The sequence below is a fragment of the Paroedura picta genome, chromosome 9 (genome assembly GCF_049243985.1).
Source record: "Paroedura picta isolate Pp20150507F chromosome 9, Ppicta_v3.0, whole genome shotgun sequence".
NCBI lineage: Eukaryota > Metazoa > Chordata > Lepidosauria > Squamata > Gekkonidae > Paroedura > Paroedura picta.
In genome coordinates, this window is record NC_135377.1 from 74,656,027 (window position 1) to 74,682,625 (window position 26,599).

Below are 26,599 nucleotides of genomic sequence, written 5' to 3' on the forward strand. Positions count from 1 at the left end.
CACCACGCGCCCCACGCACGCACGCACGCACGGGGAGGGGCCCCTCCGCTCCTCCCTCCCTGCCGGGCGCGCGGCGCGTGCAGGAGCGCGGAGACAATCGCAGGGGCGGGGCTTCTGGGGAGCGGGGAGAGGCGGGCCCTTCTTCGGCCCCGTAGCGCCTCCCTCCGGGGGCGGAGCCTCCCGGAAGGCGGTTGGGCGCGTGCGCCGCCCGAGGTCCCCCCTCCCCACGGTCTCGTGGGCGCTGAGCCGGGCCGGCCGCCTTCATTCCCCCCCTCCCCCGCCAGGGCCAGGGCCAGGGCCAGGGCGGGAGATTGGCGTCCCGGGCACCTGTGCGCGGAGGGAGGGGGGGGGGAGGGAGGGGGGGAGGGAGAGCCGCCCTTGTCCGGGGCCACGCAGGGCCTGCGGCGGGTGCTGCGCTCGGGGGGCGGCCGGGGCCCCTCCGCGGAGGGAGCCAAGGGAATCGGCGCCCCGAGGCCCCTGCCGCCCGCCGCAAGATCGCCCCAAAGACCTCCTCGCCTCTACTCGCGATGGATGCCGCGGGCGGCGCAGGGGAGGCGCCCTTCGTGTCCTGCGCATGGAGCATTTGTGGCCTCGCGGCATAACTGAGCTGCGCCGAGAACGTGACGTGATTCTGCCACCCTGAGCACAGCTCCCCTGACAAGACTGAGAAGTAGAACTGAGCCCTTCGTCGCCTGCTGCGTGGTCACTCTCTCGCGCCCCCAGGGGTCCTGCCGTGCCCCTCTTCCTCTGACGAGGAGTATGCCTCCTCCTGCCCCTCTCAGTGCTCTTCACTCTGCAGGTCCGAATCTGTTGGTGGTCACTAGTCCCTGGGGAACGTGCTGGGACTTGACCAGGGCCAGAGCCTTTTCAGTCCGGCCCCCAAACTGGCGAAATGCGGAGGACCCTGGGGGAGCGATCCGGCATGGACAGGAGGGGTAGGGGGGGGGGATTAGATAGGCTGGAGCAGGATGTTATGAGCTTCTATAGCCTGAGTTATAGCTCCATATCATAATGCAATCAAAAGCATAAAATAAAGGCTCATGCAAGGAACTTCCCGCCCCACCCCAAGCTCCACTTCCTTTCAGGAGGCTGCAGTCCTTTGATGCAGGACATTTGGGCCCGCCCAAGCACTCTAAAAGCCACAGCTCAGCCCAGATGCGAGTGGCACATGGTGTTGGTCCCCACTTCTCTGGCACATAATAGGTGGCCTAGGCCACTGGAAGGAAAAGAAAAGGCGATTTGCACCACAAGAGAGCATTGGGCCAAAAAATCCAAGGGAGGGAGCTAACAATCTTAGATTTGCCTGCCATGCACTTTTTCTTTTCTTTTTTTTTATTTATTTATTTATTTTGATTTTTATACTGCCCTTCCCTATGGCTCTGGGCGGTTTACATAAAACATTTGGGAACATTTACATAGAACAGAGAGACCCAGGTTTCCTCAACAGAGGGGTTAAGGGAAACATATTCCTCAAACGTAAGCATAGGAGAAGGCGTGTGTGACCACTTGCCCCACCCTGTGAGCAGCTACCTTAATGTACTTGCACACTCCCACAACCATGACTGGCAAGTATACTGGTACCCCAATAGCACACTGTTGAAAGGGTACCATGCAAGAGCTGCCCCCACCGCAGGTCTGGGTCACAGGATGCACAAGTGCAGACTCAAAGTGCCAGAATGCCACAACCTCCTGTCCATTTAATCAAAACCTTAGCAGATGCTATTGACCCAGTGATCTAATGGCAGGACACGCTTCACCCACTGATTTCCATGCCTAGAAGCATAGAGTTGGAAGGGACCTCCAGGGTGAATTCTGAAGTCTCTTTTCTCCAGCACTTTTGACAATCCTCACTACTACCACTCACACCATCTCTTGTGCTCCGGAATCAAAACTCCGATGACCCGCAAAGCATTGCATTACTGGGCTGCATGTGGAATAGCCCCACCTGGCTCTGCGGACGCAGTGAAGGGTGGCTCGGGTGTCCCCCAGCAGGAGCAGCCCCCACGTGGGAACCTCCTTCAACTCAGGTGGGGGCAGCAAACCCTGCTGAGGGATGACCTGCAGAACTCCCATAGGCTCAGGGATGCAGACTGCTCCTTCCTTTCTTTTTGGGCCCCAGGTAAGACAATCAGGCGACGTGAAAGACCTCCACCGGAAGTCCTGGAGTACTCCTGCCATTTGTAATATCAAGTGCATGATACTCTTCTAATTCCAATGTCACCATGGCACAGATCCAGGTAGCCAGAAGAGCCAAGGCAAGGTATCTTGTTGGCAAAAATGATTTGGAATGAAGTCTTGTTTGCAGCCACATTAACTTGCTTCCCCAGAAATAACAGACAGCAGCTGGCTGACGTGGGCCTTTGGATGCACTGGATGTTGTGTCACTTATAAGGCGGGGGGGGGGGGGCAGCAATGGCATGGAACTCTCGGAGCCTTGGCAAAGGGCATTTCTGCCCCTCACACATCCTTTACAAATCAGCCTCACAATGGCAACCAGCAACACCAACACCACCCCAGTAGATCTCAAAGAGGTTCTGCTGGGTGAAGGGTAGAAATAATAGTAATCACTTGACTTGGAAGCACTTTTCCTGTTTAGGAGGGAAATGCTTAATTGCTGTTCCAAATACGATATCTTTTGAAGTTGATTTCTTGTTATTTTTATCAGTGTCACAAGATGGGATCATGAAGTCTCTCCATTATTTAATTTTTTAAAAATTATTTCCTTCTTGAATTAAATGTGTTATGTGAAGGGTCTCTATCTGTAGGTAGGTTTCAACCCTTCTTTGTCCTATTTTTCAGGTCTGCCGCTGCACCTTCCTGGCAACACCATCACGCAGGCAATGAAGTCACAGGTAAGTTTTCTTTATTGTACAAACAACACCACCTTCTGCCTTCCAGTGCTCCAGCTCTTCCCGAATAAGCCACCACCACCACGCTTCTGTTTGCTTCCCGTTTATCCTCCCAGGCTCCACCCTCCCGACCTTTTGAAGCACCTTCTGGCTATTCTCTCATTCCCGGCCTTGGGCAGGCCTCCCAGCTCCCTCCAGCCCAACTCTTTCTCCCGGAGCTCTCCCACCCCCGCGTCTTGGCTGACGCACTCGAGGTCGGGCTCAGCCACGTTGAGGAAGTCTATAGGAGGGGCCCTGTTGAAAAGGCTCTCTCAGCCCACCGTCCCCCCTGCAGGTCCCCGAGTCCATTCCAGCAACCGTTGCCGGGAGTTCTGCCCCCCCCCCCCCGTGCCTGCCTCTCCTCCCGTCTTAAGTCCAGGCGAGGCTCCTTCACTGCTGCCGACTCTCTCGTCCTTCGACTTCTCACGTCTGTCCTTCTCTCCTCTGCAGCTTTGTCGGCCGGCCATCTCTTGTTCTCCGCTCGTCGCCCGGCCGCCGTCTTGCCCCGCCGATCCGGAGCCGTTCCTGGATTATTTTCTTCGAGGTAAGTATTTCCCCCTTCGACTGGGCCCTTAGCTGGACCCTCGCCCGGACATACCTCCCCCCTTAAAGGAACCCTTGTATCTTCATCCCCTTCAAACATATGGGAGAGGAAATCGGCATTCACACTCAGTCGACCTGGACGATATATCGCCTGGAATGAAAAAGGGGATAGGGACAAATACCAACAAAGGATACAAGCATTGTGGCCTTTGGCTTTATCCATCCACTTTAATGGTTCGTGATCAGTCACCAACAGAAAAGGGTTATCCATCAAATAAAATTTTAAAGCTCCAACAGCCCAAAAGATAGCTAATGCTTCTCGCTCAATCGTTGCATATCAGGACTCTGCCTTTGTAAGTTTGCTACTTAAAAACCAAATAGGTTGGCACGTGAGCCAACACCACCCCCACACTGGACCCTGAAGCGTCAGTTTGTACAATAAAAGTTTGTTCAAAATCTGGATTATGTCAGACTGCTCCTTTCAAGAGGCACACCTGCAGGTCCTGGAAGGCGATTTCCCGCTCCCTTGTCCACTGAATACAGTTAGGCTCGGCTTTGGCTGGCACCTCTGTCAACACAGCGGCTCCGGTAGCAAAATGTGGGACGAACCTTTGATAATAGCCCACAAAGCCTAAAAATTGTCTCATTTGTTTTTTATTCGTGGGCTTGTCATATGATTCCAGCTTGGCTACTTTTTCAGGAACTGGAGTTAGTTGACCATTCCCCACTACAAACCCTAAGTATTTCAGTTGCCGAAACCCCAATTTACTTTTTTTCGGGTTCACCACTAGCCCTGCTGCGGTCAGCGCACTAAACACCTCACTTAAATGTGTTACATTAGTCCAATCAGGGCTGCAAATAATAATGTTGTCAATGTATGCAGACGCAAAACTAGAACATTCCCTTAAGGCTAAATCAACTAATTGCTGGAAAGTGGCAGCAGCACCATGTAAACCAAAAGGCATGACTTTAAAATGATATAGCCCGCGAGGTGTAGCGAACGCCGTCTTCTCTCTATCCTCTTCCCTTAAAGGCATTTGCCAGTAACCTTTAATCAAATCTAAGGCTGAAATGAACTGAGCTTTACCCAACTGGTTAACTAAATGTTCTGCCCTAGGCATCGGATAGGCATCAAACTTCGCCTTTTGATTTACCACTCGAAAATCTATGCAAAACCTCACTGTCCCATCAGGTTTCAGGACCATTACCATCGTACTTCGCCATTCACTATGAGAAGGTTCTATCACCCCCAAAGACAACATTTCCTCCACCTCTTTTTGAATGAATGGCTGTTTTTTTAAAAGATATAGGCCTCCAGGGCACTCTCACTACCACTCCAGGCTCGGTTTGGATGGCATGGGTCAGGATCGAAGTTCTCCCGGGTACTTTTGAAAATAACTTTGGAAACTGGCAAACTAATTGACCCATATCTCGTTTCTGACCTTCATCCAAAGAGGGATCAAACGAGGGATTCTCAACCTCTGGTTCATTACTTGCTTGCCATGGTGGAGTGCCATCAGGTAATTGTCCTGGATCTATCTCTAAGGCACACTCCTCTGTATTCCTGGTGTACCAAGGCTTGACATGACTGACGTGTACCTTTCTCGGTCGCTCACTTCTCCCTCATTTGCTGACCTCATACGTTACGGGTCCTAACACTCGCAAGATCTTGTATGGCCCTCGCCATCTATCTCTGTCAACCAGTCCTAAACCCCGGCAATGTATCAACACTCAATCATCGGCTCCAAACCTCCATTCCCTAGCTCTCTTATCATAATACACCTTCTGGTATGCCTATGCTGATGCCAAATTGGCCTTAGCGTTTACCTGCACTTCCTCCAAATGTTCCCGTAGCTCTTGAACATAATCCTGGGGGGTCTTCTCCCTTTCCGGACTAGTCTGTACCCATTTCTCACCTACCAGATCTACCACTCCTCTAGGTTGCCTACCATACAACATCTCTAACGGCGAATAACCAGTGGAGGACTGCCTTGTCTCCCTGATTGCAAAAAGGATGGGGTCAACATACAAATCCCAAGTCTTGGGTGTGACATGCGCTAAAGCCCGAGGCTTGTTCTTTAAGGTCTGATTCATCCACTCTGTTAGCCCGTCTGTCTGCGGATGATAGACCGTGGTAAAAACCTGATCAATACCTAGAGTTTGACAGACTTTCTGCATATGGGCGGACGTAAAAGGCGAATCTTGATCTTTAAGTATCTCCTTAGATAAACCTACTTGGGCGAACAGTCGCATTAAAGCTTGGCCCACCCCCTCACCTTTCATAGAACGCATTGGTATTGCTTCTGGATAACGGGTCGTGTAATCTACGATCACCAATAAATAACGCGATCCCCTCAGAGTCCTAGGCAAGGGTCCTACGAAATCCATACCAATCCGCTCAAAGGGACTATCCATAATGGGCAAAGGCTGTAGAGGAGCTCTTGGAGGGCCTACCCCAGTCGTTCACTGGCATGCTTCACACGAACGACACTGTTCTAATACATCCTGGGCTACCCTAGGCCAAAAAAACCGCCTGAGAACCCTTCTCAGCATGGCTTTACTACCCTGGTGTCCTGCCCACTTGTGATTATGTGCGGTTTCTAGCACCTCCCTCCGATAGCACCTAGGCACTAATAGTTGTTTCACAATTACTCCTTTGTCTTTCTGACACCTAAACCATAAGCCTCCTTCTTTAACTATTTGCGGCCAACCTACGCTTCTTCTATTATCACTTACCTGGCCATCCTCTACCGCCACCCGAGCTGTCATGTCTGCCAAGGACTCATCTTCCTCTTGCAAGATAAGAAGATCGGGGTTATCGGGGTCATTCTGCAGGTTATCTCGGAGTTCTCCGTCTGTATCTTCCACAGGGTTCTGCCCAACCAGCTCACCCGCATAGCTCCCCTGTACTGTCTCCTCCTGTGCCACCCAATTCAAAGCTGTCTGGAATTTTGGGACTCCTCTCCCCAACAAAAAAGAATATGGGAAATTAGGCACTAGCGCAGCTTCTATATCCCAGGACCCCCCCAGGTATTGCACTCTTACCAATACCACCGGAAATTTCTCCACATGACCATGGCAACACATGACTGAGACCCATCTCACTATTTCCCCAGGCCATGTCACTTTACTGGCCTTGGCCATGGACATCGAACTGCCACTATCCACTAAGGCCCCCCTTCTCTCCCCATTAACCACTATAGTTAACAATCTGGGTTGTCGGATTCATCTCGGTACCAAACTGTTCATTGCCACATCCCACCCCATGTCATACTCCATGAGTGGACATTCTCTCTTAAAGTGACCCCACTGGCCACACGTGAAACAGGGCCCTTTCTCAGACCCCTCCTTCAATTTCCCTTCCATTTTGCTTCCTAGGGACCCCCCAGCTGGAGGTGCAACACTAGGACGCGTTTCAGGCACCCCTTTTCCGGTCCACATGGGTCGAGGCGAAGGAAAATTAGGAGGCCGGGCACGCCTGGTCTTTATACTATTCCCCAACGCCCAAATTGAGCAAAGTCCATGAGGTTATCATTGGACATTCTTTCTACTACTTACTCACTAGAGGAACCTTCAGAGCTGCTTTCGTCAGAGCTGTGGTCCAGAAGCACAGCCGCCTGTTCACAGCCGCAATTGGTCCCTTGCTGCCGGACTGACTAATTGGGAGGAGCAAAGCGCCTCCTGATCTGCCCCCCTTCCAGTTTGCGCACATTCGCCCGGCCACCACCATTACCTGACTCGCCTTCCAGGCGGCAGGTCGCTACCTCGATGCACGCCCAGGATGGGCCAGCCGTGGCACCAGCTCCAGCCGTGGCCGTCAGAACACCCCGCCCCGCATGGCCGGGAGCAGACTGCACCGCACCGCCACCCGCCGCAGGAGAACACGGCGCCGGCACCCGCAGCGGCCGCACACAGAGGACTTGGCGGCGGCAGGAGGATGCGGCGGCGGTGCCGTCGGCCATGCCCACCCCGCCCGCACACAAACCCGGTCGGTTGCACGCATGGGCTTATTTTCTAGTACAACTATAAGCAACAGAAAAAAAGTGGCTATAATCCTGCTTCCTATACATTACAATGTTTTTGTGTGAAAATGTAAAAACCTGTAGAAGAAATAAACTTTGATACGGGGAGATGGAAAATTCAACGTTTATCAGAAGACTCTGAAATATCTGTCATTAGAAAGGTTACTGTCCTATAAGAATAGATTCTGGTGGGTTGCCATGTTCATCTGAAACACCAGAGTTGTAAGAGAGCTCCAGGGTCATCACCTCCAGCACAATGCAACATGCAGCCCCATCCCCTGCACAACTACCTGCCGGATACATCGGCCTGAATTCCACACCCAGATGGTGCTCTGCCCAGACGAGAATCCCAGGCCAGTCCGGCCTAGAGGAAATTCTCCTTGGAGAAGAGGGACAAGTGGAGCACCCCACGGATCTGTCCTGGGGCCTGTGTGGCTCATCATATTTATAAGTGATTTGGAGGAGGGATTAGAGGGGATACATTAAATTTGCAGATGATACTAAACTGGGAGGGGTAGCAAACACAACTGAAGGCAGCAGCAGAATACAGGATGATCTTGAGAGGCTCGAGAAGTGGGCTAAACTGAATAAAATGAAGTTCAATAGGGACAAATGTAAAGTTCTGCATTTAGGTAGGAAAACCCAAATACACCAATATAGGATGGGGGAGACTTGTCTTGGAAGTAGCATGTGCGAAAAGGATCTAGGAATCTTAGTAGACCATACATTGAGCATGAGTCAGCAGTGTGACTCAGTGGCTAAAAAGGCAAATGGGATTTTGGGCTGTATCAAACAGAGTATCGTGTCCAGATCCCAGGAGGTGATGGTACCGCTTTACTCTGCTCTGGTTTGGCCTCACTTGGAGTACTGTGTTCAGTTTTGGGCACCGCAGTTGAAGAGGGATGTAGACAAACTGGAGTGTATCCAGAGGAGGGCAACAAAGATGGTGAGGGGTTTGGAGACCAAGACATATGAAGAAAGGTTGGGGGAGCATAGTCTGTTTAGCCTAGAGAGGAGACGACTGAGAGGGGATCTGATAACCATCTTCAAGTATTTAAAAGGGTGCCATATAGAGGGTGGAGCAGAATTGTTCTCTCTTGCCCAGAGGGCAAGGGACAGACCAGAACGAATGGGATGATATTAATTCAAAAGATTAAACATCCGAAAGAAGTTCCTGACAGTAAGAGCGGTTTCTCAGTGGAACAGGCTTCCTCGGGAGGGGGTGGGTTCTCCATCTTTGGAAATTTTTATGCAGAGGCTAGATAGCCATCTGACAGAGAGGCTGATTCTGTGAAGGCAAAGGGGTGGCAGGTTACAGGAGATGAGCGATCGGGATGGGAGTGTCCTGGATAGTGCAGGGGGTTGGACTAGATGACCCAAGAGGTCCCTTCCAACTCTATTATTCTATGATTCTATGAAATTCACATCCTGACCCCAATGGAGCAATCAGCATTTCCATAGGCATGCGAGGACTGGCCACAAGAGCCAAGCATGGTCACAATCCTTCCTGCCCACCCACTCACCATCTGCCAAGGTTCACAGTATCACACGAAAAAAATCGCGGCTGGCCCTGATTCCCTCTCCCCGCTCTCCCGCAGTAAGAAGCTTCCCGGGCCGCAAGCTTGCGGCCTGGAAAGTTTTTTACTGCGGGGGGGGCGGGGGGACGGAGCCGCGGCCCGGCGCCATGGCCTTCGCGGCCCGGTGCCGGGCTCCGGCCCGCAAGTTGGGGACCACTGATCTACGTCCTTCTTGAAGTGAGGCCTCCAGAACTGCACACAGTACTCCAGGTGTGGTCTGACCAGCGCCGTATACAATGGGACTATGACATCTTGTGATTTTGATGTGATGCCTCTGCTGATACAGCCCAAAATGGCATTTGCCTTTTTTACCGCTGCATCACACTGCCTGCTCATGTTTAGTTTACAATCCACAAGTACCCCAAGGTCTCGTTCATACACAGTGTTACCTAGAAGTGTATCCCTCATCCAGTAGGCATGCTTTTCATTTTTCTGACCCAGATGCCGAACTTTACACTTAACTTTATTAAATTGTATCTTGTTCTCATTTGCCCATTTTTCCATTGTGTTCAGATCTCGTTGAACTCTATCGCTTTCTTCCGGAGTATTTGCCAGTCCTCCAAATTTGGTGTCATCTGCAAACTTGATGAGTAGTCCCTCCACCCCCTCATCTAGATCATTAATAAATATGTTAAAAAGTACCGGGCCGAGCACCGAGCCCTGAGGTACCCCGCTACTCACCTCTCTCTAGTCTGATGAAACACCATTGACAACAACTCTTTGAGTGCGGTTCTCTAACCAATTCCCTATCCACCTGACTATCTGAAAATCCAAATTGCAGTCCTTCAATTTATCCATCAGAACATCATGGGGAACCTTGTCAAAAGCTTTACTAAAATCCAAGTAAATGACATCAATTTCCGAATTTCCCCGATCCAGCAAACCTGTTACTTGGTCAAAAAAGGAAACCAGGTTGGTCTGGCAGGACCTGTTGGAGACAAATCCATGCTGACTTCCTTGGATCACCAAATTGTCCTCCAGATGTTTGCAGATCGCTCCCTTTAATATCTGCTCTATTATCTTCCCCACAACAGAGGTCAGACTCACTGGTCCGTAGTTTCCCGGGTCATCCTTCCTCCCTTTTTTGAAGATTGGAGTAACGTTTGCTCTCTTCCAGTCCTCCAGGACATCTCCAGTCCTTAAAGAGGTTCCGAAGATGATGGACAAGGGCAAGTTCTCTGGAAAGTTCTTTGAGTACTCTTGGGTGCATTTCATCCGGACCAGGGGATTTGAACTCATCCAGTGCAGCTAAATGCCTCTCGACAACCTCTCTATCCATGTTAACCTGCCACCCAGACACTGTCCTTTGGCTATGGCCATCTCTAGATGTGCCTAAACACTTTGACTTGTAGGAAAAAACAGATGGAAAATAGGCACTGAGCCTTTCTGCTTTCTCTGCATCTTCCATTAGAGTTTGTCCATCTGCACCCAACAGTGGGCCTATTGCCTCCTTTACTTTACGTTTGCTCCTCACATAACTGAAAAATATTTTCTTGTTACAATGGGCTTCCCTGGCCAATCTTAGCTCACTCTCAGCTTTGGCCTTTCTTATGATTGATCTACAGTGCCTAGTAACCTGTAGGTACTTTTCTTTAGAGCTCTGTCCTTCCCTCCATTTCCTGAACATTTTCCTTTTCTTTCTTAGTTCCTCTTGAAGTTCTCTGTTCATCCAAATAGGCTTCTTAGAGCTCCTGCAGTGTTTTCGTCTTTCTGGGATAGTCATTGATTGAGCATGCATTGATTGAGCATGCAATAGCTCCTGTTTGAGTAGCGCCCACCCTTCACATGCTCCCTTCCCTTCCAGCATTCTCGTCCATGGTATGACACTCATCATGTCTCTGAGTTTATTAAAGTTTGCCCTACGAAAATCCAACATCCACGTCTGGCTACAAGCTTCCTTGGCTCCCCATCTCAAAAGGAATTCTATGAGAACATGGTCACTTCCCCCTAGGGTCCACACCTCCTTCACCTCATCCACCAACTCTTGCCTGTTGGTCAGTATTAAGTCCAGTATGGCTGAACCTCTTGTGGGTTCATCCACCATTTGATAAATGAAATTGTCAGCCAGGCAGGTCAGAAACTTGCATGACTGAGGACGCTTCGCAGAGTTTGTTTCCCAGCACACATCTGGGAAATTGAAGTCACCCATGATGACAAGGTCCTGCCGCTTGGATATTTTCTCAAGCTGCTCACAAAGTGCAGCATCCACATCCTCTCGTTGGTCAGGCGGTCGGTAGCAGACACCAACCACCACACTGTTTGTTTTCCCCTCGCTTATTTTCACCCAGATGCTTTCCACTGTAGATATGCTCTCCTTCACTAGAATTTCCTGACAGATAATCCCTTTCCTCACATACAGTGCCACTCCTCCACCTCTTCGATCTATTCTGTTTTTTCTGAACAGTTCATATCCATCCACCATTACATTCCAGTCATGAGAATCATTCCACCAAATTTCTATGATGCCTACTAGATCATAGACAGTGAGTTGAAATACAGGGCACAATACAATTTGGAATACAGACAATACAGTTTGAAAAACTTCCTCCCCCCCTTGTCCCATTGGTAAAAGTGGGAGTGAAGCGGAAGATTCGTTGAATAGTTGAACATGAGGATTGATGAAGATGAGCAACGGGTCCAGCAGTTGAAGATGTTATATATATATGCATATATATATATATGCATATATATATATATGCATATATGCATATATATATATATATATGCATATATGCATATATGCATATATGCATATATATATATATATATATATATATATATATATATATATATATATATATATATATTGTTGCTGTTGTAAGATATTGCTGGATGATGTTTGCAAACACATAGAATGGTAAAGGAGGTTCCTCCATGGCGGTAAAAAAAAAGTGGTTGTGGAAAAAAGCCAATAGCTGGAGATGTGTTCAGCATACCAGTTGATCTTTCTTCCCCCCCCCCCTTGTGACTGAAATGGCAGGTGAAGAGGTGGTGAAGGCACTAATCCAGGTTGTCAGAGCGTACGCAGGGTCAGAGATAGCATACAGAAGAAGAAGCAGGCTGGCTGGGCAACGAGGCTTCATAGAGCAGGAGCTGGGGTAAACAGCAAGCATCAGAAGTTCACCAGCAGGTGGGCTGGGGCAGAAAGTGCAGAACAGCAGGTCATGACCACAGGAACACATCCACAGGAAACGCAGGCAGAGGGTTGCTGTCATCTTTGACCAGGTCAGGTCTGGAGGTTGGCGAGCAGGAACAGCATGCAGGCAGGACCATCAGGAATTGGTTGTGTGATGCACAAGCCTGGAGCCTCCTTAGGGCAGACTTGGCGGATGTGGGTTGCAAGAATATTTGAGCGACCCAGAGCGTCAACAGCACAGTGGAGCTGAAGAGCTCAAAGGGGAGACACCCAATTGAGAGAGAAGGATGAAGCTAGACAAAAGTTTAATGGAGAAGTGTGTGCAGCTGCAAAGAGTGAGGCTGCAAAGTCTGCTGAGGCTGGGCTCAAGGAGGCACCCAGGCTGATGGATATACAGATTAGGGAAAATACTCAAAAATGTAAGCAAAATCAAAGATTGGGGCAGAAGGGTGCCCCCATAAGTGACTGCCAAAAAGATCCACTGTGGTGGGTGCCCACCATGACCTTACAGAGACTGAAAATAGAATTTAAGAGGAGCTAGATGCCATCTCCAGGGAGGGAGAGGGAGATTAGAGCGAAATTATAAAACAAGGGAAGGAGGATGCCAGACTCCTCGTGAGTTTGGGAATTTGAGAGAAACCTGGAAGATTGCTATGGGTAGAAATACACAAGAGGAGAGAAAGTCCTGTAAGTTCTGTAAGAAGAGGCTAGGTCTACTGGCCTTCTGCACTGTTGTGTAAAAAGAAGCATTCAGAAAAAGAATCAAAGAGCCAAAGTTAAAGGTTCCTGCAAACATGTTGCAAATGGTCTATGAATGAATAGATTAGCAGCTCAAATACACACACATATATGAGGGGGAAAAAGAAGAAGAATTGCTAGATAGAATCTGGTCAATTGCTTCCCAGTTAATAAGCACAAAAAGAAAAAGAAAAAGAAGCTCTGATATGCAATAGGTTAAAAGCATAAGCAGAAAACATACTACAGATTTTTCTCTATAAGGAACATAAGATAAATCAAAACACAAAAAGAAAGCTTCAAAAGCAAAACTTTGATTGTGATCTATAAAGATCTTGCTATAAAGAGCACAAGAGAGGTCTCCCAATTAAAAGAAGACTCAAAAACATGGCAAAAGAATTTGCAAAATATTGTGGATTGACATAAACAATCTAAAAAGTTAGAGCACATAAGCACAAATCTAAAAGCAAAGGTTTCTTATAAAAATGAATAAAACCAATAACTTCAAAGAAAATTTAAAGGTTGAGGAATAGAAACTTGTTTTTCAGATTGAGATCTGCCTGCTGGTAGGCCAGGCTGATTAGATGTCAATTGCTTCTTTTAAAAGTTACATTGGAGTACTGCTGAGAATATGAGTGGGAAAGAATGAATGAGAGGAACATGAAGATGAAGTCAGAGTCCCATTACACAATAGTGTGTTAACAGAATGGTGTTCTTAAGGAGGAAATACTGCTCCTCTGTACATGCACAGAGTGCCTTTTCATAGGAGTCAGGCTGAGTGGAAGACTGAGTACCCAAATGAAAGGTCTGTATGAAGCTTTCTAAACATATTCAAAACAAAAGCAAAATTGCAAAAACAGATTTTTAAACAAAATGGTCTTATGAAAAAAGAACAAAGTGTTAACTGCCAATTAAAATTTGAAATAGGAAGTAAAAATGTCAGAGGGAAGGAAAAGCTATGGAGGGAATGCTTTTTCTCAAAGAGAAAATATTTCAAATACTAAAAGCAGCCAAAATTGTCTTAAAATAAAAACTAAAACAAAACATATTTTAGAACAGAACTATTTTACTGTACTCTACCCCCCCCCCCCTTTAGATTCTCTCTGAGGTAGGGGTCAGTCTTTAAAGAAACAAAACTTCTTCCCTTCCTGATTTGGGAAAAAATACTTTCAGCGCTGTTAAAGTTCCTTACTTATATAGATTAGTTGCCTGGATGGGGGAGAGCAAGGCATGAGTCATGGGGCTGAGTGTCTAGGAAGGCAGTTAGACAAAAAGAGTCTGTTTTAAGATTGCAAAATAATGGCTGTTCCTGTGTGACTGCAACTATAGCTGGAGGCTCTACCAATTGCAGCCAAATTTAAAATTTGAAAGTTTAAAAGTAAAAATGGAAGCACACATGTTGAACAATTATTTTTCATGTGTAAATCAGTTCAGTGGCCCTGGAACTATTTGTGGAAGTTGAGAAAATAAGCTGATTATATCATTGAATTGGAAATCTATTAACTTTACTTGCAACATTAAATGGGAGGAGAGAAGCTAAGAGAAAATTGAAAAAGAATGTTGTTCTTGCAACAAATTCTTCTCTGTTAAAATAATTGTTGTCAACTTGGATTTTGGAACTCTGTACAGGTTCAGAGGCAAGATTTCCTTCCTGACTCTGTGATGGGGGAACTGAGGACATTTCCTCTTCTTTAAAGACAAGAGGTGAAGCTGGGTTGCTGGATCTGCTGTATTTTCTTTTCAATTTATTATCTGTGTGGCTTTGGAAATCCAGGACATTTTGCAAATGGGTTTTTACATTTAAAAGTTCACCCTGGAATTCTTTGTTTTTCTTATCAAGATCCTTAATTTCCAAATCTTGTTTCTGGGTAAGAGTTTTAAATTTCTCTATTTCCTTTTGCCAGTACTTAGAGGGTTGAGAAGAAATTTCTGTGGGGCTAGTTCTTGCCTCCATCTCTGGCTCAGATCTGACATTTTCCTGGTTTTCCTCTTCCTCATTGCCTTCACAAAGGCACACATGAGCACATATGTGGGTTGGTTATCATACTGGGTCATGTCTGCCCCAGTATTTCTAAGTTCCTGCCACAGAAAAATCTGGTCCGTAATTTTATTCTGCCGCTGAGGGACAGAATCTCTATTAGGTTTGGGATTGTTCTGGGGGAAGTTACTAGAAGGAAAGGCACTCTGTGGCTTATCCCTGTTTTGGGCAGGGGAAGGTGGCTGTGGGAACTCTGCCTGGTTGAGGGAGAGTCTCCCTTACGCTAGGATCAGCTTGTCCAGAGGTTGCTTGTGGAACTGGGCCATGTCTAGTCCAGCTTTTCTGAGTCTAGCCCACAAGCACTTCTGAAGGGAAGTTTCTGGGGGCTGAGACTGTTTCTGGGCAGAGGGAACGGCCTGCTGAGGGTTCATGGGAGGGGGCAGCGGGGCAGCAGTTGGAACGCTTTGGGAAGGTTCTGTCCCCTTAACAAAGGGATCCTTCTCGTTGCGGAAACTGTTGCTCCTGCCATTGCTTCTAAGACCCTTTCCTGTGTGAGCCCGTGGTGGGTCCACGTTCCAGTTTCCTCTAGGGCCTTGTTGGCATATGTGACCGCCTGTACTGGCTCCTGACTACTCTGTCTCTTCCTCCCCGATGGGGGAGGAACTGGACCTGTCACTCTCGCTATGTCCGCGATTTGTCGGAGCTTCTCCTCAAGCTCGCCCCAGTTCAAAGCGGCTGCATTGGTCGGGCCCATCATAATCCGTGTCGGATTATTGATGCCTCCCAGGACAGCCTCCTTGAACTCGGGAGTGTTGTACTGGGGGACGCCGCTGCTGTCCACCCGGACAAAACCAGAGAGCAGACCCAAGAACTGCTTGCGGCTGCAATATACATCTGCGCCCTCGTCCGCTTTCTGCCTGTCCATGTAAAACAAGCCAGGGAGCGGCTGAGCTGGCCAGAGTATTCTGGCTACCTCGCGGATCCACTCCAGACGCGGAAGCGTGTTCAGCCCTCTAGATGCAACTGCCGAGTTCAAGACAGCCAGGTCAGACCCTGACATGCAAAGTCGCGCTAGCCGGCACAAGTCCTCCGCAGTGGCATCAGTGTGCTGGTAATAAACCACCGAAAGCCACTGTACTCCGGCGTCCTTGTCTAGAGGTCCAAGCCAGTCTGCTGCTACTTTAACCTCATGCGGTTTCCAAGCTAGGGCTCTCTGTATCTCAGACCTCTCCACGCGCCCACCCTGGGTGGTGCGTTGGACTGCTTCCGTCTGGACTGGGTTTACGGGGCCTGGAGCAACCCAGTCGGGATTCACCGGTGGACTCTCGACGGTCTCTGCGGGTGCCGATATCGGATCAAAGGAGATCAGATTGGGCACATCGGGGAGGCTGCTGCTCGTCTCTTAAACAGCAGGGGAGAGAGGGAAAAGGATCCCGTGGAGTTTAACCTCTTACGGGTGTGGCTAGTTTGTTTTTGGCTGAGAATGGCCGGGGCTCTTCTCAGTTCAGGGCAAAAACTACCAAAAAACCAAGCAGATGGCTGATTTTTCCAATCAAGGTTGCCGGAGCGCACTTGATCCTCGGGAAAACCACTGAAAACCTGAAGGTATTTTTAGGGAGGAAATCACTGGGGGATTTTCTTGCGGCTTCTATATCCTTCAAAGCGGCAAGGGGAAAAGGGGGAAGGGCTCCCTGGTTGTTCTCCATGAGGGGAAAAGGGGGAAGGGCTCCCGTCAAGGCATGTCCTTACGGGGTTTGGCTAGTTTTCTTATTTTATACCGAGATGGCTGGGGCTCTCTCGATTCAGGGACAAAACTACCAAGAAAACCTGAGGGTACTGGCTAATTTATTCGGTTAGGATCGCCCTGGCTTTCCTAAACACGGGGAAAATTACCAAAACCTGGATCATCTGAGCTTCGCAAAGCCCGCTTGAGTTCTTGTGCCACTCCCGACACTCGAAACTCCAACTCCTGCTTTCACAGGGCAGTTTTGTGCTACAGAGAGCGACTCTGCTTGCACAGATTTTAGCAGTAGGGGGATTTTCCTGGTCCTTCCTACAGCTAAGAGGAATTTTGCCTAACGCCTTCCTACGCTTGGCTAATCCCTAGTTGTTGGGTGCGTGTCGTCCACCCGCCCGTCTAAGCCTAAGAAAACCTTGCTTCAGTGTTCCTAGTCTTAAAAACCACAAGTCTCCCAAAGGAGCCAAAACAATAGCAAAAGAGTAGAAAGGAGAGAAAGGCCAACCCTTTTAGAAAGCACACTTCCAAGAGCACATTCACACACTTATGCCAAGAGTTCACTCTGGCTTTTTCCCTTACGTCCGGGTTACTGGAGAGTTCTGTGCGTTCACTTTACTCCCGAGTAAGCCTGGGGCAATTGCCCACGTGATGCACCATAATCTGTTACCCAAATTGAGTGGACACGTGTCCTAAAACACGTATCTTTGAGCTTGTGGGGAATATTAGCCCAAATGCTGCGAGAGGGGTGTAACTTAGCGTTTATGGATCGAAATGCCTATATATACCAGGGTTGATTACACCCGTAGGAACTCAAGGCAAACACAGATTTAAATGGTAAAATAGTGATATAAGCTTTTATTGAAAGGAAAATAACAAAAAGACACACAAATAGCTAACACATAGAGAAGGGGGAGGAAGAGTGGAAGGCTTGATAGTTACCTGTCCGAGGAGTGGTGGGTCAGAGGAAGAAGCACGAACCAGCGTGGGTGGTCCCGGGTTGGAAGACACTCAGAGTGGCTGTGTGAAGCCACAGTTTTTATAGGATTTTGGGAAGGGGGCTATGTGACAAGGCTCAGGTGAGCACGTGCTGGAAGTTTCCAGGGTCCCTGGAGATTAGGACAATACCTGGCCAAGTGGGGGTGATGGCCGTAAATGGATTTGGATAAAAGTATTAACGGCTCTGAGGAAGAGAGCCATCAGGTCTAGCTGGCAGGATGTGGGGAGGAGATTTCCCCTGGCAGAGGGGCCAAGTGTGAAAAATGTTGCAAGACAAAGGATTTTCCTAGGATTTTCCTTAGGCAAACAGGAGGAAGCCAGTCCACTCCCTTAGAAATACAATGGGGGGGGGGGTCGAGAGTAGGGCATGGAGGCACCTGGATTTCCAAACCTGTAGCTGAGAACAAGCCTGGGCTTGTCCTGGTTCCCAAGATGGAGTCTGCTCTGACATTGCCCTGCCAGAGTGACTTGGTCTGTCCTGTGTCTAGCTTGCTCCCAAGTCTAGACTGTCGCACTGCGCTATTGGCTAAGGAGTACAGTGTGCCAAGGCATAAGGCAGGGATCCTGCCATGAGTAACAGAACCTTGTCAAAAGCTTTACTAAAATCCAAGTAAACAGCATCAACTGAATTTCCACGATCCAGCAAACCTATTACTTGGTCAAAAAAGGAAGCCAGGTTGGTCTGGGGAAGTTGGTCTGTGAGGGATGGCGGTTGCATCTGCTTGATTGTAGACGGAATCATTTAATCATTTCAGTTGGGATAAGTAAAGCTTTGTTAACTCATATCTATACTTTCTTAGAAACTCAAATACTTTGGCCACCTCATGAGACGGAAGGACTCCCTGGAGAAGAGCCAGAGGGCAAAAGAAGAAGGGGACGACAGAGAATGAGGTGGCTGGATGGAGCCACTGAAGCAGTCGGTGCAAACGTAAATGGACTCCGGGGAATGGTAGAGAACAGGAAGGCCTGGAGGATCATTGTCCATTGGGTCACAAAGGGTCGGACATGACTTCGCACCTAAGAACAACATACTTACTTACTGAGGGGCTGTATATTAGACTTGGTCTGAAGTGGTTTTAACTGCAAGACTGTACCCCTTTCTTAATCCCTAAATATTTTTACATGTATTCACCTCAATGTGTCTTCATTGTGTTTGGGAAGAGACAGACCCTCAGTGTGCCACCAACAGAACCCACCCTCACTTGGGATTAATCTGTTGAATGCAGAAGAAGAATTTAATAGAGGCTAACAGACTCCCCCTGCCCCTGGCCAGAGGGTTCCTAGATGAGTGTCGTGGTTCGGTCCTTGGTGGCTTGGGAACCGGACCGAACCCCGCCATCAGAGGCGCCCGCGATCACGGAGGTAGGGCATGGTGATCATAGGCAAGCCGGCAGCTGGGCGCCCCACCCGATCGTTGAGGTGGCAATGGCCGCTAAAGAACCTCAATGTCCCCCTCCACCTTTTGACAAGGGCCCGGAGATGGCCCTTTGTTCCAGGAAAATGGGCCATCAGGAACCCCGGAAAACCTCGCATATGTGCATGAGTCATGATTGTATCAGCATGTTCCCTCCGCAAGTACTGGGTGGGGCAATACAGCCTAAGGAGGTGGGTTTTGTATAAAAGGGAGCTTCCACCTGGAGTTCGGTGGAAGCTCTTACTCCATACCAGCGGACTCCACATTGCTGAAATAAAGCTTGTTCCTGTTGTATCGTTCACCAGGCCTGGCGTGACGTTTTCTTCAAAGGGGCACCCTGTTTTTTCAGTTAGCAAGCGGGTCCCCGACATCGTAAGAGCTTCCCACCGAACTCCAGGGTCGGCATCGCATCCGAGCGCTTATCGGGACGGATCCAGAGATGGCGTTTTCAAGCAACGGGGCGGTCTCGACCCCCACGAACCCCGGGAACATGAGTTTAATGTCCCCGGGAGATTTCCTCCGAAAATCGGGGGGCCAGGAGCAGCTGTCCGGGACCCCGAGACCCTCGGCAGCGGCGGCCAAGGGAAGGCGCCGGGCCATGGGGTTCCCAAGCACGGCGGGGAGCGCGCCGAGGTCTGGGGGGTTGGCCCCAACCTGGGACACCCAGCTGAGGGAGGCGCTTCGCCCGGTAGGACCTGAGGAATCCCTAGAGGACCTGCGGCGGGCCATGGCGGACTTGGCCAGGCGCTTGCAGGCAGCTGAAGCCCGTGAGCAAGCTCGGGCCGGGCCCGGAGGGACTGGTAATACAACGGCGGAGGGGATCGCGTCGAGTGAGGACGTCTCCAGCGACGAGGACGAGCCCGGCACTGGTGAGCGGGCCCCGGACCCCGACCCGGAGCAGTTTTCAGTCCCGAGTAAGCGAGACGGCCAGCGGAGAGGCGAGACAGCAGAGGATCTCGGGGGAGCGGGTGAGCCGACGGGGCGGCGAGAGCCGGACCAACGCAGGAGCGACGTGCAAGGCAGGGAGCGGCACGGCGTCGTTGGGCAAGTTGGTAGCCGGTGGAGCGAAGCAGGACGAGACGGCGGACGCCGAGAATCCCGGATCCGGAGGGGGTCGGACTACTCTCCAAAACGTTCCCCCCCAGAGCTTAAGGCGCGTTTCGACGGGACGCCGGACGACCTCCCGCAGTTCCTCCTCCACGCGCTGACGCATGCCCGGAGGTATGGAGACCGGTATGAGGACTCCGAGGACTTGGTCTGGGGGGTGGCCTCGTGTCTCCAGGGCAAGGCGGGTCAGTGGTACCTAGGGTTGGCCGAGCGCGGCGACCCGGCAACTCGGGACCTGCAGGACTTCGTGGTCGCGCTCCGCCGACGATTCCAGGACCCCCAGGCTGAGGACAAGGCAAAGAGTCGGATCAAGGGACTTCGACAGGGTACTAGGGGGGTTATGGACTATATAGACATTTTCCGGAGGGAAGCAGGCAAGGTGTTCTCCTGGAACGAGGAGACCCAAATCGAGTACTTCCGGGAGGGCCTTAACCCGAAGCTCAGGGAATGGGCCGTGATCAAGGGGACGGAAGAAGATCTGTCTACACTGGAGGGGTGGTGTTTTGTGGTCGCCAAGCTGGAAGCCAGCCTGGGTTGGGCCGCCGCACCCCCCCGGGAGGCCAAAGGCGGGTCAGCCGAGGCGCCGAGACCGGGCCCCGACAACTCTCGCCCCAAACGACCCCCGAACCCCGAGCGGGAAAGGAGACGCCGGGAAGGTCTGTGCCTGAAATGCGGGGGGTCAGGACATTTCGCAGCAGCGTGCCAACGGCAAGGGGGGGAGGACCGCGGGCTCTCCCAGGGGGGAGGTGCGACACGCCCCCAGCAGGCACGCCGGGCGGAGGACCTCCGCAACGAACCGGGAAGCGCCCAGGCGACGGGAAACGGCCAGGACCTGCTGTAGACGGCGCCGGGCAGCAGGTCCCGCGGTGCGAGGGAAAACCCCTACAGCATGAGGCGCGACCTCCGAACGTGGTAATTTTAGAGCTCCGGAACCCGGAGAACGGACTAAGTTGGGTGGGGGAGGCTCTTTTGGACTCTGGATGCGACCACAGCATGGTCCACCCCCAGATAGCCCGGGCTTTGGGGCTACCGAAGCGCATTCGGAAGGTTCCCCTGGTTTTCGTCCAGATGGACGGCAGCCCGATTCAGGGGGGACCTTTCGGGGAGGAGGTGGGTCCTATCGCCATCCACATAGGGGACCACCAAGAGCTGCGGTGGCTGATCCAGGTCCCCGTAGCGGGATATCGGGCGGTGTTGGGCCTGGATTGGCTGAAGGAACACAACCCCGTGGTGGACTGGCGGGCGGGGACCCTGAAGTTCGACTTGACGGTGGGTGCACGGCATCGGGTCCCCCACGAGAATTCCAGCCACAAGAGGACGGCGGCGCGTCCCAGGGGAGCGGCGGCGGCGCAGCAGGAGATACCAGAGCCCGAGGTCCCGCCAGAGTACCGAGACCTCGCAGCCGTTTTCAGCGAGCGGGAAGCGGACGAGCTACCCCCACACCGCCGCACGGACTGCGCTATCAACATCCCAGAGGGGGCGGTACTACCCAAAGGGCGCACCTACAAGATGAGTGAGGGTGAGCTCAAGGACCTCCGGGAGTTTTTGGGTAAAAATCTGGCCCGAGGTTTCATCCGGCCCGCTTCCAGTCCCATGGGAGCTCCAGTCTTGTTCGTCCGGAAAAAGGATGGGTCCCGACGGCTGTGCCAGGACTACCGGGGCCTCAACGCCATTGCAGCGGGGAACGCTTACCCCCTCCCGCTGATCCCGGATTTGCTGGCCCGGCTGGGCAAAGGGACTCTGTTCACTAAGCTGGACCTAAGGGAGGCGTACTACCGGGTACGCATCCGGGAGGGGGATGAGTGGAAAACAGCGTTTAACTGTCAATTGGGACAATTCGAATTTAAAGTGATGCCGTTCGGTTTAAGCGGGGCACCTGGGGTTTTCATGAGTCTAATTAATGAGGTGTTGCAGGACCTTCTGTTTCAGGGGGTGGTTGTTTATTTGGATGACGTCCTGATCTACAGCCAAGATCCCCAAGAGCACGTGACCCTGGTGAGGGAGGTGTTAAAGCGCCTGCTGGCAAACCACCTATACGTGAAGCTGGCTAAGTGCGAATTCCACCGTCCCTCCCTGGACTATTTGGGCTACCGCATCTCAGCCCAGGGCATAGCTATGGACCCCGAGAAGGTGCAGGCGGTGCTGGCCTGGGAAAGGCCCCGCACCCGGAAACAGCTACAAAGCTTCCTGGGGTTTGCTAACTTTTTTAGAGGCTTCATCCCCAGATACTCCTCCGTAGTGGCTCCCCTCACGGACTTGCTAGGTACCAAGGGGAGAGGTCCTCGCGCCACGCGGCCCAGCGCAGCGCTCGGCTGGAATGAGAAATCGGAGGCAGCGTTCCTGGCCCTCAAGCAAGCTTTCGCGTCTGAGCCCACGCTACTGCACGTCGACCCAACCCAGCCGATGGTGGTACAAGTCGACGCCAGCGACGCAGCAGCCGGGGCGGTTCTCCTGCAGCGAGACAAGGCGGGACAGCTGAGGCCGGCGGCCTACCTCTCACGAAAATTCGCCGAAACGGAGCGGAACTGGTCTACCTGGGAGAAGGAGGCGTTTGCGATTAAGTTCGCCCTCACCGAATGGCGGCATTGGCTGGAGGAAACAGAGGAGCCGTTCGAGGTCTGGACAGATCACAAGAATCTGGAGGCGCTCCGGCAACCGCGATCCCTGAACGCCAAGCAGATGAGGTGGGCGGAGTTCTTTTCGCGGTACAATTTCAAGCTTGGTCACATCCCCGGCAAAGAGAATTTCCTCGCGGACGCCCTCTCCCGTCTGCCGCATTATGGGGAGGGGTACGCTCCCTGCACCAGGTCCGTGTTTGGTGAGGAGCAGCTGGGACGGGGGGTCGTCACTAGGCGTCGGGCCAGGGAGGAATGGGAGCCCGACCCGGCGACCGCCCCGCTCCGAGACCGCCTAGTGGCAGCCTACGGGACAGACGAGGAGCTGGCTGAGCTCCGGGACTCTTTGATTTTGGACTCCGGTCTCTGGCGGAGGGGGGAGGCTGTCTACGTCCCGGAAGGGCTACGACGGGAAGCCCTCAGCCTCTGCCACGATGCTAAGACCGCCGGGCACTTCGGTTTCGTAAAATCCTGGAAGTTGGCCCGGCGGCGGTTTTGGTGGCCCAGTCTGCGGCGGGACACAAAAGCTTACGTCAGCGGTTGTCCTGTCTGCCTGACCTGCAAGCCGGGGGTTGGCAAGCCGAAGGGTCTGCTGCACCCGCTCGAGGTCCCGACCCGGCCGTGGTCAGTGATCTCCATGGACTTTATAACAGACTTGCCTCCCAGCAAGGGGAAAACGGTGATCTGGGTGGTGGTAGATCTATTTTCCAAACAGGCCCATTTCATTCCTTGCGCCAGTGTCCCCAGTGCTTCACAGTTGGCTCGGATGTTCCTGGATCACGTGTTCCGACTGCACGGGCTGCCGGACAAGGTGATTTCCGATCGGGGCTCACAATTCGTGTCCCGGTTTTGGCAAGCTTTCCTGCGCCTGTTAGACATCGAGCAAGGGCTGAGCTCCGCTTACCACCCCCAGACGGACGGGCAGACCGAGCGGGTTAATCAAGTACTGGAGCAGTACTTGCGGTGTTTCGGTTCCTATCATCAAGACACCTGGGTGCCCCTGCTCCCCCTGGCCGAGTTCGCGTACAACAACGCAGACCACAGCAGCACGGAGATGTCGCCTTTTGCCGTCGTCTACGGGACAGACCTGAGACACTTCCCGGAGCTTGGAGAGGTCCCCGCCCGGGAATCGGCCGACCTTCGCGAGTGGGGGAAGCGTGCCGGGAGCTGCTGGAAGTCGCTGCAGGAGCAGCTCCACAAAGTCAAGGCAGCGCAGAAAGAGGACGCCGACCGGAAGAGACGACCAGCTGAGGAGATCCGACCGGGGGATCGAGTTTACCTTTCCACCCGGAACCTACGGTTGAATTTGCCCAGCAAGAAGCTAGGCCCTCGGTTTTTGGGGCCTTTCGAGGTCTTGGCCCCGATCAACGAAGTTTCGGTCAAGCTCAAGCTCCCCAAGAACCTCCGGCACATCCATCCCGTCTTTCACGTCAGCCTTCTAAAAAAAACTCCGGACGGTGACGTTTGGCACCCCGTGTTTTCCCCGCCAGCGCCCGAGGTCCTGCCGGGGGGGGAGCACCACAAGGTGGCGGATATCCTGGACTCTAGACTCCACAGGGGGAAGTTGCAGTACCTCGTGGAATGGAAGGACTTCGCTTTGGGGGACCGGGAATGGGTCTGGGCAGCGGACGTCCTTGCGCCCCGACTCACTGAACGTTTCCACAAGCGGTATCCTGGCCGTCCCGGGGGGTTGGAGAATGGACCTTTGGGGGGGCAGAATGTCGTGGTTCGGTCCTTGGTGGCTTGGGAACCGGACCGAACCCCGCCATCAGAGGCGCCCGCGATCACGGAGGTAGGGCATGGTGATCATAGGCAAGCCGGCAGCTGGGCGCCCCACCCGATCGTTGAGGTGGCAATGGCCGCTAAAGAACCTCAATGTCCCCCTCCACCTTTTGACAAGGGCCCGGAGATGGCCCTTTGTTCCAGGAAAATGGGCCATCAGGAACCCCGGAAAACCTCGCATATGTGCATGAGTCATGATTGTATCAGCATGTTCCCTCTGCAAGTACTGGGTGGGGCAATACAGCCTAAGGAGGTGGGTTTTGTATAAAAGGGAGCTTCCACCTGGAGTTCGGTGGAAGCTCTTACTCCATACCAGCGGACTCCACGTTGCTGAAATAAAGCTTGTTCCTGTTGTATCGTTCACCAGGCCTGGCGTGACGTTTTCTTCAAAGGGGCACCCTGTTTTTTCAGTTAGCAAGCGGGTCCCCGACAATGAGTGACCTCCGAAAGTTAAAGCCAGTATTGCTTCTAAGAAGGACATGTTTATGGAGAGTTGGGTGGCAGCCCTTCCTTGGATTCTCTACAGAAGGAGTATTGTGACCTAGCAAAGTTGTGGTTACTGAACTCTTGAGAATATCCCTCTGCTCTCTTAGCCTCTCTACCAAACACCTGTTGGAATGGCATTTATGCTGGCAGAGTATAAGTAGGTAAGCTTGCACAGCACAAGCATATAAAAGATTTATTTATTTGTTTTGAGAAGAGAAACAAAGTTGAGGAACACCTCCGGGGGTGGGGGAGAGCTGGCGGCCTGGGCGCCGCGCACGCACAACAGCTGCATGCAAACGTACATGCACAGAGTTGCTGCGCATTCGTGTTTGTGCCAGCAGGGGTGCAAACGAGCATGCGGGGGTTGCCGCGCATGCTCATTTGTGCCAGCAGGGGGCGCAAGTGCACATGCGTGGCAGCTCCACACATGTGCATTTGCATCTGCCGCTCCTGCCTCGTGCCCCCCCTTGCAGCGAGAAGCTAGCTGGGCTGGGCTTCGCTTGGGGCCTGGCAAGCCTGCTCCTTTCCCCAGGACAAAGCCGCTCCCACTGTCCCCCTCCCCACCCGAGGTCCGCTGCTTCCCCGGGACAAAGCCTTTCCCTGCGCCCCCGTCCCCCCCGGGATGAAGGTCCCGGCTTGCGGATGGCAAAAGGAGCAGGCCCGCCGTGTCTCTGCTCCTTTCACCGCACATAATCCTTTTCCCAACCCTCCCTCCAATGTCCCAGCTTCGCTGCCCCAGCCCCCTTACCTCTCAGACTGACAGGAGCTTTCCCGGTGGCGAAGGGTCTTCCCACGGCCCCCTAACCTCCAGGAGTGACAGTGGGAGGGGCCAATAAGGAGCCGCTTTTTATCCCGGGCTCGCCCCGCCCCTTTCTCCTCCAACATTGCCCTTAGCGCTTTATTCCCACCATTCCCGTGGAGCGGTTTACAGATAGTGATCTACATCACATAAGAGACTTTAAAATAGCAAAGGAATTTTGGAATGGCTTGAGTAATTTGAAAGAAACACCCTGAAGGAAAGACTATATTTGTAAGGAATACTATTTAATTTGAAATTAGTTGAAGGAGGAAATCTAGACAAATATTTAAGTCAAGTACCAGAATTGATGGATCATTTAAATACTATAGGTAAGAAGTTTGAGGGAAAGGATAAGATCACTTTAATTTTGTCAAATTTGCCTGAAAGTTATAATTCTTTGATACATGCTTTAGAAACAAACGATACTCTTTCCACAAAATACGTTGTATCATGGCTTAAGGAAGCAGCAGCTAGGAGAGCAAAGTAGGCAGATGAAAGTGAGACTCAAGCTCTTCCTGTACAAAAGACTGATAAGTACAATTATAAAAACAAATCTACTTTACAATATGTGAATAAAAGAGGCAACAGAATTGTTTTTCATATGGAAAATTATTTTGCAAGTGTCTATATAAAACAAAGTAGCAGTTCCCAAGAAAGGCCACCAGATGGTAGCAGAAAGTACACTAAATGTGCTTTTATTGTACATCAAAACAATATAGCAATCTCAGATTATAGAAATAATAAAAGTAACAATATTAATTCTTCCAGATGGTTAATTTTTTC

The 26,599-nt window shown here is 51.4% G+C and overlaps 1 protein-coding gene across 6 annotated transcripts; it reads left to right on the top strand.

Annotated features, from left to right (window-relative positions):
- The first annotated feature begins 112 nt into the window (after positions 1-112).
- Positions 113-19,339, top strand: LOC143845183 (uncharacterized). Of its 6 annotated transcripts, XM_077353356.1 has the most exons (5): positions 113-2,027; positions 2,120-2,260; positions 2,800-2,852; positions 3,339-3,432; positions 6,810-7,523. In XM_077353356.1, exons 2-5 carry the CDS (start codon positions 2,223-2,225, stop codon positions 6,955-6,957), a joined length of 333 nt encoding a protein of 110 aa, XP_077209471.1. In that variant the 5' UTR covers positions 113-2,027; positions 2,120-2,222; the 3' UTR covers positions 6,958-7,523. The 6 variants fall into 6 exon arrangements, with proteins under 6 accessions (XP_077209471.1, XP_077209467.1, XP_077209469.1 ...); XM_077353352.1 differs by lacking the exons at positions 2,120-2,260; positions 6,810-7,523 and adding an exon at positions 18,414-19,339 and having other exon boundaries at positions 113-2,119; XM_077353354.1 differs by lacking the exons at positions 2,120-2,260; positions 6,810-7,523 and adding an exon at positions 18,414-19,339 and having other exon boundaries at positions 113-799.
- Positions 19,340-26,599: the final 7,260 nt, after the last annotated feature.